The 12,892-nt window shown below is 49.7% G+C and overlaps 1 protein-coding gene and 3 non-coding genes across 4 annotated transcripts; all 4 read left to right on the plus strand.

Annotated features, from left to right (window-relative positions):
* Positions 1–728: 728 nt before the first annotated feature.
* On the plus strand, positions 729–12,890 carry LOC146201054 (uncharacterized). The gene is made up of 4 exons (XM_084592482.1): positions 729–779; positions 3,249–3,268; positions 6,495–7,231; positions 12,808–12,890. Exons 1-4 carry the CDS (start codon positions 729–731, stop codon positions 12,888–12,890), a joined length of 891 nt encoding a protein of 296 aa, XP_084448608.1.
* On the plus strand, positions 5,654–5,735 carry TRNAS-CGA (transfer RNA serine (anticodon CGA)). The gene has a single exon. It is a non-coding gene; the product is annotated as a tRNA-Ser (tRNA).
* Positions 5,821–5,902, plus strand: TRNAS-UGA (transfer RNA serine (anticodon UGA)). Its single transcript has one exon. It is a non-coding gene; the product is annotated as a tRNA-Ser (tRNA).
* TRNAS-UGA (transfer RNA serine (anticodon UGA)) lies at positions 6,147–6,228 on the plus strand. Its single transcript has one exon. It is a non-coding gene; the product is annotated as a tRNA-Ser (tRNA).
* Positions 12,891–12,892: the final 2 nt, after the last annotated feature.

The following is a 12,892-nucleotide window of genomic DNA, read 5'->3' on the forward strand; positions in this document are numbered from 1 at the left end:
TACGCGAAAACGGCTTTACAAAGATTTATTGGAAACCTTTTTACCTGTGCCTCTTTATCGCGCTGTATATGCTTTGGGTCCGGAGAGGGATGTGTTGAAAAGAGTGAAAAGAATGCCCATCAGATCGTCCGCTAAATCTTTCTTTTTTCATTTGCATACCGGCACTCTTCCGCTGAAGCCATGGCTGGAAAGCAAAGGCTTTTTTGTGCCTTGGTCTGCTGACTGTTTAATTTGCAAAAAGCTGGAATCCATAGAGCATATTTTCCTTGATTGTCACGATGCGGTTTTTTTGTGGGACGTGCTACAGCGTACTATTAAAAGGACTTACCAATAACTCCGTTTGGCATACGCTACCTTCCATGCGCCCAGCCAGGAGAAGTGCCCAGGAGAAGTGGTCTTGTGTATGCACAGCTTATGGAAAACGCAGATGGATGTTCTCCATGAGCATGTTGTCGTACACCCAGCCCATCAGTATTTTGTTGAAAGTGTAATGTACTTGCGTGATGTTTTCGGAGGGCAATCTGAACCCCCGGAATGGCTGCCAGTCTTGGACAAGCTCATGTCACTTAATCCATTCTATCACAAGAACCCTGTCGAAAGTTACTTGTGTTTTTAATTCCATGCGACTTTGAGTGCCTGCTTCCGGCAGCCGAGCTGAACTGATCGCAGGGTCATGGGCTCCAACGGAGCGGCGATAGCGGTCGTTGACGGCCGCGGAAACAGGATCGATGCAAGCAAAGATAAGGACTACCAGATTATTTTGCCTACACTGCCAACCGGTCGTGTTGTTTTAAACACGATTTTTCTTCACGGCGATGTACGAGTGAGGCCTTTCCGGGTCGAAGATTTTTGTGACGCCCTGGCCGAGTCCGGTGCGCTCCCCGACGTGGTTGCGTTGGGGGCGTACCAAATCAACCGTGTCTGGGTGGTTACCCTGCGGAGTGCGGAGGCAACAAAGAAGCTTCTCGCCTTCAAGGAGCTGCAAGTGAAGAAACGCCGCTGTCTCATCATCGACCCGGAAGACCAGCAGTAAAAGCTGCGGCTTCACTGGATGCTTCACGGCGTGGCCGACGACGACATCCGGACGGCGTTCGCGGCGTTTAGCAAAGGTGACGGAAGTCACGCGCGAGCGGTGGCGGATACAAGGCGTCAATGACAAGGGTTCTACGACAAGGACTGTCCTACTGAAGTTGAAGCCAGGCCTGAAAGTGGACGAAATGCCACATCAGGTACGCGTCGCCGGAGAGTTGGCCCTTGTCGTGGCGCCTGGACGCCCGATGCAGTGCCTCCGCTGCCACGGCACCGGTCACGTGCGCCGGGAATGCAAAGTCCCCCACTGTACGAAATGTCGGCGGTACGGCCACGCAGACAACGATTGTGTACGCACTTACGCGGCAGCTACGGGTGCCGCGTCAAAAGACGACATGGCGGTGCTCCTGATGGACGTAGCGGAGGCCGAGGAATCCGCAAAAGGCATTTAGGAACAGGAAAAGAAAACCAGCGCTACGGACTCTTCAGGACCTTCCAGCAGCGATGCCGGGCGGAAACCTGAAGCGGGAGAACCTGCGGGAAACCAGATGGAGGAGCCGACTGAAGGAGTAAGTGGGCCGGCACTCAAGGAAGCAGAACCAGCGACTATGTTTGAGCAGAACCATGAAGAGCGCCGCCCGCTCCACCGGTGTTCCTGCCCCATCGAAGCGGCCCCACGCCCAGACCAGTGCTGAGGGAGATAAGGCGACAGCTCCCAGCGTCGAGGAGCCGCCGGCAAAAACCAGCCAAGGACGGCGGTTCACTTTGCGGCCGCGATCTAATGTGTCGGCAGAGAGGAGAGACTACGACAAACCGCCACCGCAGTCAGGCCTGCCGCCAGCACCGGATGGCTCCGGTGTCAAAGACGTCGTCTAGCCACGCGCTAGATGCGAGAGGTAAACACCATGTTACCGGCCTCTTCCCTCTGTATGAAAATGGCTTCAGCGGCTCTGATAAAAGTAGGTACACCTAATGTCAGGGGACTGGCAAGCAAAAAGAAGCAGGGCCAGGGGTACCACCTTTTAACTGAGCATGACATCGACGTCCTGGCCGTGCAGGAAACGAAAATTGATGGGAAAGAAGAGACCGGTAATATGGTGCGACGTTTCACGTCTAGGTATTTTTTAGTAGTGAGCCACGCAATTGGCTCGTCTGCGGGCTGTGTCATTTTTGTTAAGAAATTACCCGGACTCGAGGTGCAGGCGCATATGGCATGTCCGTCGGGCAGGTGTGTTTGTGTTCATTTTCTGTACAACAAAAAGTATTGGCGCATTATTAGTGTGTACGCTCCAATTGTTGTGGATGAGAGGGTAGCCTTTTTTCAAAACGTACAAAAGTACTTCAGTTGTGAGAAATCCCTGATTGTCGTGGGCGACTTTAATTGCGTATTGAGAGGCTGCGATAAATCCAGTAAAAGAGCGTTTAGGGGCAGAAGTACTGAGGCCCTCTCAGAAATTATAGACACTAGCAACCTTGACGACGTGGCGGAATGTTTAGAAGGATCGCGTTGTGTGAAGTTTACACGTTTCCAGCGGTCAAGCCACGCATGGCTGGATCACATTGATGTGTCTACGGACGTCATATCAAAATGCAGTAGTTACAATGTAGTACCGATTTCATTTTCTGATCATTGTTTAGTGGAGTGCGGGATAGGGACAAAAAATCGAGGCAATCAGTTTTCATGGGAGACGTGGAAATTAAATAATAAGCTCATTACAGACGATATCTTTAGTAGGAAAGTAAGCGAAGAAATTGACAACATAGAGTCTAGGGGGGAGATGAAAATATGGCAGCAGTGGGAACTTTTCAAAGAACAAATAAAGATAGCAGCAATCGAACGGTCAAGCTGTATACGACAAGAAGAGAAGCGTGAGGAGGACAATTTAAGATCCTTGCTGGCTAGACTACTCGGCAAAGAAAGCGAAGAGCCTGGTAAATGGATGGACGATATTAGGAAAATAAAAACAGGATTGAACTTTTTGAAGAAGAGCGCTATCGTGGTGCGCTTGTGCGGGCGAAGGCCCAAGATATAGCTGCTGGGGAGACACCGTCGAAACGAGCACTAGGAATCGAGAAGACGCGTGCTCAGAGAAACAACATTGAACTGATCGCATGGGGCGGGACGTTATCTGGAGAAAGCGGTCATATCCAGCAGGCGTTTCTTGAATATTATCGAACGCTGTTTTCAAAGCAAGACGTGGAAGTAAACGCATTCAAAGGACAGTTTATGGGCGCTTTTCCGCGATTAGATGATGAGCAGAAAGATAGGCTGGAGCTGTCAATAACCGCGCCGGAGGTCGACCTTGCCACAGAAAAATTGAACCCGGGAAAATCTCCCGGCCCCGACGGGTTAAGCGCGGCGTTCTACAAAGCATACAAATATGAAATAGTGCCGATACTGACAGCCGTGTACAACGAGTCCTACAAAGTAAATTTATTGCCCCCGTCTTATGGCAAATCCTACACAGTGTTGATTCCTAAATACAATGAAGCAGATGTTACAACAGGTTACAGCATATCGCCCTATCGCACTCACGAATGTAGACTACAAAGTTTTTATGAAAATTCTAGCCCGTAGACTACAGTCAGTAATTCAACAGTTAGTTGGACCACACCAGACGTGTGATATCAAGGGTCGATTCATTGTTTCCAATGGGCATGAAGTTAGGAGTGTGCTTGAGTGCTGTGATCACACAAACAGTTGTGTAGCCATCGTTCAGTTTGATCTGGAGAAAGCATTTGATTGTGTCTCACATGAAATCCTGTTCTGCATACTCGACCATGTGAATGTAGGGTCCGTCATTCGCGAGGGAGTGGCCATGGCGTACCGGAGCTGCACAACAAGATTGATTGTAAATAAGAGTTTGAGGACCCCCATAAACGTGCAGCGATCAGTGCGCCAGGGTTGTCCCCTCAGCCCTCTGCTATTCTGCATTTACATCGAGACACTGTGTTTAAATATCATAGAAAACGACAAAATTCGTGGCTTCCAATTGCAAGCTGCAGAGGTTAAGCTGCTGGCATATGCGGACGATGTGGCTGTATTCGCGGTGAATCGCGAAGGGGTAATCGAGGCCGTGTCGTCTGTAAAAGAATTCACAAAGGCTTCCGGCTGTAAAGTTAATTGGTCAAAGTCCCTGGGGCTTTGGCACGGAGAATGGCCAACGACGCCCGAGAGGTTCGCAAACATGTCCTGGGTGACAACACCAGTAAAGTACTTGGGCGTCCCACTAGATAGTTATCGCGATAGCGAATCGTACTGGAGGGCACAGACTCAAGCCCCGAGGGAAAAGGTGGAGGGGTGGAAAGGGCAACAATTGTCAGTTTTCGCCAGGGCCACAGTGTGCATTATGTTTTTTATGTCGAAGCTGTGGTACCTGATGCAAGTGTTGCATTGTGCAATGATGAACGTACAGAGACTGCACCGGATATTTGCCATTTTTGTGCGGGCAGCAGAATGGGAACGATGTAGCCGGACCAGTTTGTTTAGGCGGGTGAAGGACGGTGGACTGGGTTGGGGCATTTATTTCTACGACAGATTGTCAGCAGATTTATTTTTGTTCGGGATGTAAGAGATCCATTTTTGCGTACTGTGTACTAATTAAGGCTCGGAAATGCACTGCCGGACTTTGTTGTCTCGACCGAAAGTGTATCGGGACGCATTTTTGGTTATTTTAGAGAAGCTGTCGCGAGTGTGCGATTCCTGTCTGTTCGATTTTCTTATGAATATTTATCTTGCGTTAGCAGGAAGAAGCTGTACAAGGATTTCTGAGACGTAGTTCTTCCCATACCAATGTGCAGGGCCTTATACAGTGGAGGACCAGGACGCGACGTACTTAAGCGGGTGAAGGCGATGCAGGTGCCGTCAAATGCAAAAACTTTTGTCTTTAAGTTACACACGGAAACACTGCCAGTAAAGAAGTTCTTGGAAGGGAAAAAGTTATTTTTACCTTGGGGTTCACATTGCTTAATTCGTACACAGCCAGAAACTATCGACCACGTTTTCCTAAATTGCTGGGAAGGTGTATACTTTTGGGATATTTTACAAAGGACTTTAAAAAGACTCGCATGGTATTAGGTACTTGCCAGTAGAGAATGAGAGTGGGGTGCCATTTGACCTTATTATGCTAATGGCCCTCCACTCTATTTGGAGCTCGAGAATGGCAGAATGGAATAAACTTAATAGCGAGACTGTAACTCAAGGTTCTTTACTAATGTTTGAAAAGTGCCTGCAAATTTTATGAATTTGAGTGCGTTTATATGCTTGTATTTCTTTTTGTTTTTCCCACCCTGCTATGATCTGTACCAGATCGCAGTACCTATAAATAAATAAATAAATAAAATAAAGAAATAAAAAAAATACCATTGCGATCCTGACGCACGGCCAGCACGGATCTATTTTCGGGAATGCATGAATAGATATATTAAAAGTCAGAAACTTGCTCCTGAAGCTCCCGAGTGGCTCGGAAGATTGGAGCCATTAGTGACCCTAAGAGAATTTTTAGCATGACGACGCCACAACCCACCTGGCTGATTGTTGTATTAATGATTGCTCATTCTGCCCTGTAAGTGGTTCTGTGTATTGTGGTCCCTGCCGAAGTCAGGCAATAAAGGAAAAAAAAAAGCAGTCGTGGCCGTGTGGTTAAGGCGATGGACTCGAAATTCATTGGTGTCTCCCCGCACAGGTTCGAATCCTGTCGGCTGCGTGATATAGATCAAGCACCTATGTTTTGCAAAATTTAGGCATTCATGCAAGCACGAGTGCTGGCACATTTTCTACAGCGCTCAACCGCAGTCGTGGCCGAGTGGTTAAGGCGATGGACTTGAAATCCATTGGGGTCTACCCGCATAGGTTCGAATCCTGTCGGCTGCGTGATATGGATCAAGCACCTATGTTTTGCAAAATTTAGGCATTCATGCAAGCACGAGTGCTGGCACATTTTCTACAGCGCTCAACCGCAGTCGTGGTTAAGGCGATGGACTTGAAATCCATTGGGGTCTCCCCGCACGGGTTCGAATCCTGTCGGCTGCGTGATATAGATCAAGCACCTATGTTTTGCAAAATTTAGGCATTCATGCAAGCACGAGTGCTGGCACATTTTCTGCAGCGCTCAACCGCAGTCGTGGCCGTGTGGTTAAGGCGATGGACTTGAAATCCATTGGGGTCTACCCGCATAGGTTCGAATCCTGTCGGCTGCGTGATATGGATCAAGCACCTATGTTTTGCAAAATTTAGGCATTCATGCAAGCACGAGTGCTGGCACACTTTCTACAGCGCTCAACCGCAGTCGTAGCCGAGTCATTCTACTTCCGGATACCGTAGTGAACGGTGGCAGAATCATGTGCTCCAGCGGAGCGGCGATAGCGGCCATTTCCAGCCGCGGAAACAGGCTTGAGGACATGGATGATAGCGAATATCAGATTATTCTGCCAACTTTGCCCACCGGACGCGTTGTTTTTAACACGCTTTTTTTGCACGGAGATGTGCGAGTCAGGCCATACAGGGTCGAGGATTTCCGCGACGCCCTTGCCAACGCTGGTGCGCTCCCCGACGTTGTGGCGTTGGGGGCGTATCAGATCAACCATGTTTGGGCGGTCACGTTAAGCAGCACGGAAGCAACGAAGAAACTGGCGGCTTTCAAGGAGCTCGAAGTTAAGGGACGCCGTTGCCTCATTATCGATCCCGAGGACCAACAGGTGAAGCTGCGACTTCACTGGATGTTGTACGGTGTGGCAGACGACGACATCCGGACGGCTTTTGCGGCTTTTGGGAAGGTGACCGAGGTGACCCGGGAGAGGTGGAGAGTTCAAGGCGTCAGGGAGAAGGGGTCCACCACGAGGACTGTGCTCCTGAAATTGAAACCCGGGATTAAGGTCGATGACTTACCTCACCAGCTGCGAGTGGCCGGAGAGCTGGCCCTTGTCGTGGTGCCTGGGCGAGCGATGCAGTGCCTGCGCTGCCGTGGTACCGGTCACGTTCGACGAGAATGTAAGGTGCCGCGTTGTCCAAAGTGTAGACGCTACGGTCATGACGAGGCAGCCTGTGTGCTTTCGTACGCTTCGGCAGCGGGACATGGAACTGCGGAACGGTCGGCGGAGCTCACCATGGACGTGGTCGAGGCGGAGGAGGCGGCGAAGGGTGCCGGAGAGGTGCGAACGCAGACACGGGTGACGGATTCGTCGGTGGACTCGGCAGAAAGCGGCAATGCTGCGAGGGATGTGGGGAGAGCGGACTCTGCACCTCAGCTCCCTAGCAATGAGGAAGGCCCGTCACTTGAGCCTTCAAATGGCATGGAACAGGATAATGGGGAGGAGCACTCGGACACCAGCGGTGTTCGTAAGCCAGGCGTCCCAGCCCCAGCCAAGCGATCCCACACACAGTCCGAACCCGAAGATAACCAGGCGTCAGCCCCCAGCGTCGACGAGCCACCAGCAAAAACGGGGCAATCCCGGCGGTCCACGCTACGTCCGCGGCCAAACATTTCATCAGAGAGACGGGTAGCGGATAAAGTGCCCCCGCTGCCGGGTCAGCCGCTCGCACCGGACGGGGATGGATCAAACGACGGCGTCTAGCAACGCGCTAGACGGGAAAGGTAAGCACCATGCTTTCGGTCTCTTCACCCTTGATGAAAATGGCGCCCGAAACCACCTTAAGAGTAGCCACGTTAAATGTCAGAGGATTGGCAGGCAAAAAGAAGCAGAGCCAGATGCATCGGCTCTTAATTGACCACGATATTGACGTGCTTGCCGTGCAAGAAACTAAGGTTGATGGGGAGGAAGAGACCGGGAGCATGGTGCGACGTTTCACGGCTAGATTTTACGCCATTGTTAGCCACGCAGTTGGGACATCGGCCGGGTGTGTATTGTTTGTCAAAAAGCTGCCTGGTCTGGTTGTAAAGGGCTACTCCTCATGCTCTTCTGGACGGTGTGTAGTGGCTGATTGTGTATACAGCGGTGTTGAGTGGCGCATTATTTGTGTGTACGCTCCCAACTGTGTGGAGGAAAGAACAGTGTTTTTCGAGAATGTTATGCAGCAGTTAAGTACGGAAAGGCAGGTAGTATTGCTGGGCGATTTTAACTGTGTACTGAATGCTCGAGACAAAACCAGCACACGCGGATTCAGAGACAAGAGCACTGAAATGTTATGCCAGTTAACAAGCGAATGGAATATGGAGGATGTGGCTGATTGCTTGGAAGGACCGCGTGCCGTTCAGTACACGCACTTCCAAGGTTCTAGCCACGCGCGTCTGGACAGAATTTACGCGTCGCTGGATTTGATTCCTTCATGCAATGAATACCAAGTTGTGCCTATGACATTCACGGATCACTGTTTGGTGCAATGCTTATTCGGCACCAAAAAACGAAACAATGCATTTAGCTGGGAGTTATGGAAATTTAACAATAAATTGCTTAATGATGATGCCTTTAGACGCGTGGTATTGAATGAATTGATTAAAGTGAGGCCAGGGACTTTGCTCGAAATCTGGAAACAGTGGGAGTTGTGCAAGGAACAGATTAAAATTAAAGCCATTGACAGATCAAGTTGCCTGGTGTACGAGAAGAAAATTACAGAAACCCAGCTTAAGGCTTTGCTTGCAAAACTACACGAACAGGAATGTAAGGCACCCGGCAGATGGATAGAGGATATTCGAAAAATAAAAGAACAGATTAACTTGATAGAAGAAGACAGATACCAAGGAGCGTTAGTGCGTGCAAGAGCGGAAAAATTGGCCATGGATGAGACGCCGACAAAAAGATCGTTGGGAATAGAAAAAGCAAATGCAAGGCGAAATCACGTGGCAGAGGTAGATTGGGCAGGACGCACCGAAACCGATAACGAAGGAATCGCGAAAGCTTCCGGGAGTATTATGAAGATCTATTTTCTTCCCGAGAGGTTTATTTGGACCGTTTTAAAGAATCCTTTCTTGACGTGATGCCAAAAATTGACGAGGAACAAAAAGAAAGACTGGAGCGGCCAATAAGCGAAAAAGAAGTGCAGCAGGCAATAGAAAATTTAAACCCAGGGAAATCACCCGGGCCTGATGGCCTGAGTGCGGCTTTTTATAAAGCGTTCAAGGAACAGCTATCTCCTTTGTTGTGTGCCTTATTTAATGAAGCGTATGAACTGAAGGCACTGCCTGCGTCTTTTGGATCGTCGCACACAGTACTTATTCCGAAAACTGACCAACCAGATAAGCTTAGGCAGTTGTCGTCTTACAGGCCCATTGCTCTGACAAACGTTGATTACAAGATTTATATGAAGGTGCTTGCTGGCAGACTACAAACGGTTATATGCGAACTAGTGGGCCCTCACCAAACGTGCGGTATCAAAGGGCGATCTATCTTTCAGAACATTCACAAAGCGAGAAGTGTGCTCGAATGCTGCGATGCAACTCATGCATGTGTTGCGTTACTGCAGTTGGACTTGGAGAAAGCTTTTGAGTGTGTGGCGCATACTATTCTGTTCAGTATATTAGACTATGTTAATGTCGGCTCTGTTATTCGAGAGGGAGTGGCTTTGGCGTACCGTAACTGCACTACGAGATTAATTGTCAATAAGTCACTGGGGGCCCCCATCAACGTACGACGTTCAGTGCGCCAAGGTTGCCCCCTCAGCCCTCTTTTGTTTGGCATTTATATTGAAAGTTTGTGTTTAAGCATCCTACAAAACAATGACATTGATGGTTTTCGACTGCAGGAGTCAGAAGTCAAATTGCTGGCTTACGCAGATGACGTTGCGGTATTTTGTGTGAATAAAGAGAGTATAAAGAGGACAGTGGATGTGGTAAAACATTTTAGCAAAGTCACAGGGAGTAAAGTTAACTGGGGTAAGTGCCTGGGATTTTGGCACGGAGAATGGCAGCTGACCCCCGACACTTTCGCTAATGTATCGTGGGTTACAACGCCTGCAAAGTACTTGGGTGTGCCCTTGAAATTTTACAAGGAAAGCGAGCCATACTGGCTAGAGCAGGTCAAAGAAACCCGTGAAAAAGCGGAGAAATGGAAAAGCGCTCAATTATCAATATTTGCAAGAGCCGCAGTTTGCAACCTGTTTTTAATTAGTAAGTTATGGTATGTTATGCAAGTGTTGCATTGCTCCCGTGTAAATGTGCAAAAATTGCATCGAGTTTTTGCGGTGTTTGTTTGGGCCTCGAGTTGGGAGAGGTGCAGTCGGACAAATTTGTTCCGGCAGGTGAAGCATGGGGGGCTTGGTCTGGGTCATTTGTTTGTGCGACAGATTGTCAACAGGTTTATGTTTTTTAGGGATGCCAGCGATCCATTCCTGCGCACAGTGTGTCAGCAAAGACTTGGTCGAGCTTTGCCTGATTTCGTAGTTTATACTCAAAGTATGTCGGGTTCTCTTTTTGGATTCTTTAGGGAAATTGTTTTGAGCGCAAAATTCTTAAGCGCACGGTTTTCGAAAGAGTATTTAAGTAATGTTAACAGGAGAACATTATACAAGGATGTTTGTGAAGTGGTCTTCCCGGTGCCCTTGTACCGAGCATTATACTATGGAGGCACAGGAAGTAATGTATTAAAACGCGTAAAGAAAATGCAAGTTGCTCCGGGAGCTAAAACGTTTTTCTTTATGCTACATACCGGTACTTTGAGTGTAAAATCATTTATGGAGGAAAAGGGTATGTTCCTACCGTGGGGAGCCCAATGTCTCATCTGCAAACAGCCAGAGACAATAGATCACGTGTTTTTGCATTGCTGGGAGGGGGTATATTTGTGGGATGTTCTGCAAAGGACAATAAAAAAACAGTTGCCACTTGATTCCCATGGCATTAGGTATTTGCCATTGGATAACCACGATGATATGCCGTTAGACCAGGTTATGTTAATGTGCCTCCACAGTATATGGCGCGCACGAATGGCTGGTTATCACTGCGATCCAGACGCACGGCCAGCCCGCATGTATTTCCGTGAAAGTGTGCAGCGATGGCTCGACGTGCTTAAATTGCAACCATCTGCTCCTGAGTGGCTGTCAAAGCTGGAACCTTTGACGGTGCTCAAGGAATTTTAACATGACAATGCCTGCCCCTCAGTGGGTGTTAGGCAACGCTAACTACCTTAGTGTACATATATTATTCCTTTGTTCATGATGTTTTGAGTTCCAATGCGGTGTATTTGTGTCAAAGCCAGGCAATAAAAAAAAAAAAAAAAAAGTCGTAGCCGAGTGGTTAAGGCGATGGACTTGAAATCCATTGGGGTCTACCCGCATAGGTTCGAATCCTGTCGGCTGCGTGATATGGATCAAGCACCTATGTTTTGCAAAATTTAGGCATTCATGCAAGCACGAGTGCTGGCACATTTTCTACAGCGCTCAACCGCAGTCGTGGTTAAGGCGATGGACTTGAAATCCATTGGGGTCTCCCCGCACGGGTTCGAATCCTGTCGGCTACGTGATGTAGATCAAGCACCTATGTTTTGCAAAATTTAGGCATTCATGCAAGCACGAGTGCTGGCACACTTTCTACAGCGCTCAACCGCAGTCGTAGCCGAGTGGTTAAGGCGATGGACTTGAAATCATTCTACTTCCGGCTACCGTTCGGTGCGGACGCAGGGTCATGGGCTCCACCGGAGCGGCGATAGCGGCCCAGGCTGGCCGCGGAAACGCGCAAGTCCGACGCAAGTACTGATAGCGAGTATCAGATCGTTTTGCCTCAGCTGCCTACAGGACGTGTTGCGTTAAACACGCTTTTTTTGCACGGAGATGTTAAAGCTAGACCCTTCCGAGTCGAGGATTTCCGCGATGCGCTCGCCGAGACGGACGCGCTCCCCGAGGTTGTCGCCTTGGGGGCGTATCAGGTAAATCACGTATGGGCTGTCACTTTCAAGACCGCTGAAGCCACAAAGCGCATCTGTGCTTTGAAAGAGCTTAACGTTAAGGGGCGACGGTGCATTATTTTCGACCCTCAAGACCAGCAAGTCCGCCTCCGACTTCACTGGATGCTCCACGGTGTCGCTGACGAAGATATTCGGACGGCTTTCGCCCCATTCGGCAACGTAACCGAAGTCACAAGTGAACGATGGCGTGTCTCGGGTGTAAACGAAAAAAGCTCCACAACACGGTCCGTACTCCTGAAGTTGAAGACAGGGATGAAATTGGATGACCTTCCCCATCAACTGAGGGTAGCAGGCGAGTTGGCCCTCGTCGTAGTGCCCGGAAGGCCTATGCAATGTCTAAGTTGCCACGGCTCCGGATACGTGCGACGCGAGTGTAAAGTGCCGCGTTGCTCTCGCTGCCGGCGCTTCGGACACGCGGAAGTGGAATGTGTGCGCACGGACGCGGCGGCAACGGTACCAGCTAAGAGAGGAGACGCCCGAGGACGTGATGGACGTTGCCGAGGCTTAAGAAGCAGCGAAGGGAACCCAAGACAACACGGGAGGTTCCGCAGTGCCAGATAATGTGGCGACATCGCATGCCACGGATAAAGAGGTGTGCGTAGACACCAGCACTGAAGAGCCAGCGTCGGCTGTATCGGAGTTGTCCATGAAAGAGGACGTGTTCAGTCAAGGCGCCGCACAACAGGGACCAGCAATGAGTGTGAGTGCTATCACGGAAGTCGGAGCTCGGCCAACGGGCACCGCTATCACGGAAGTCGGAGCTCGGCCAACGGGCACATGTCCCGCCTGCTCACTGTTCCTTGCCTGGCCCGTCATGCTGGCGTACGTGGGAACACACTGGCTCTCATCATGCCCAAATCGCCGACAACGCGAGCACCTAGGCACTCAAAAGTCGCGACGAATGTGGTCTTTTCCTTGACATCGCAGGCAAAGTGAGGGCCTCCCTGCGACTACTAACAGAGCTGGCTCACCTGCGATACGAATTTGGTGGGGAATGTCTTCAGCTGTGACA

The sequence above is a fragment of the Amblyomma maculatum genome, chromosome 2 (assembly GCF_055883805.1).
Source record: "Amblyomma maculatum isolate TAMU_Amacu chromosome 2, ASM5588380v1, whole genome shotgun sequence".
Lineage (NCBI taxonomy): Eukaryota > Metazoa > Arthropoda > Arachnida > Ixodida > Ixodidae > Amblyomma > Amblyomma maculatum.

Excerpts from the sequence above, each read along its gene's own strand:
- LOC146201054 (XM_084592482.1), top strand. The coding sequence starts at position 729 with ATGCAAGCAAAGATAAGGACTACCAGATTATTTTGCCTACACTGCCAA. Across the intron at positions 780-3,248 it reads TTTGCCTACACTGCCAACCG|GACAGTTTATGGGCGCTTTT; the intron begins GTCGTGTTGTTT and ends ACGCATTCAAAG. Across the intron at positions 7,232-12,807 it reads GGTGGACTCGGCAGAAAGCG|GCAAAGTGAGGGCCTCCCTG; the intron begins GCAATGCTGCGA and ends TTGACATCGCAG.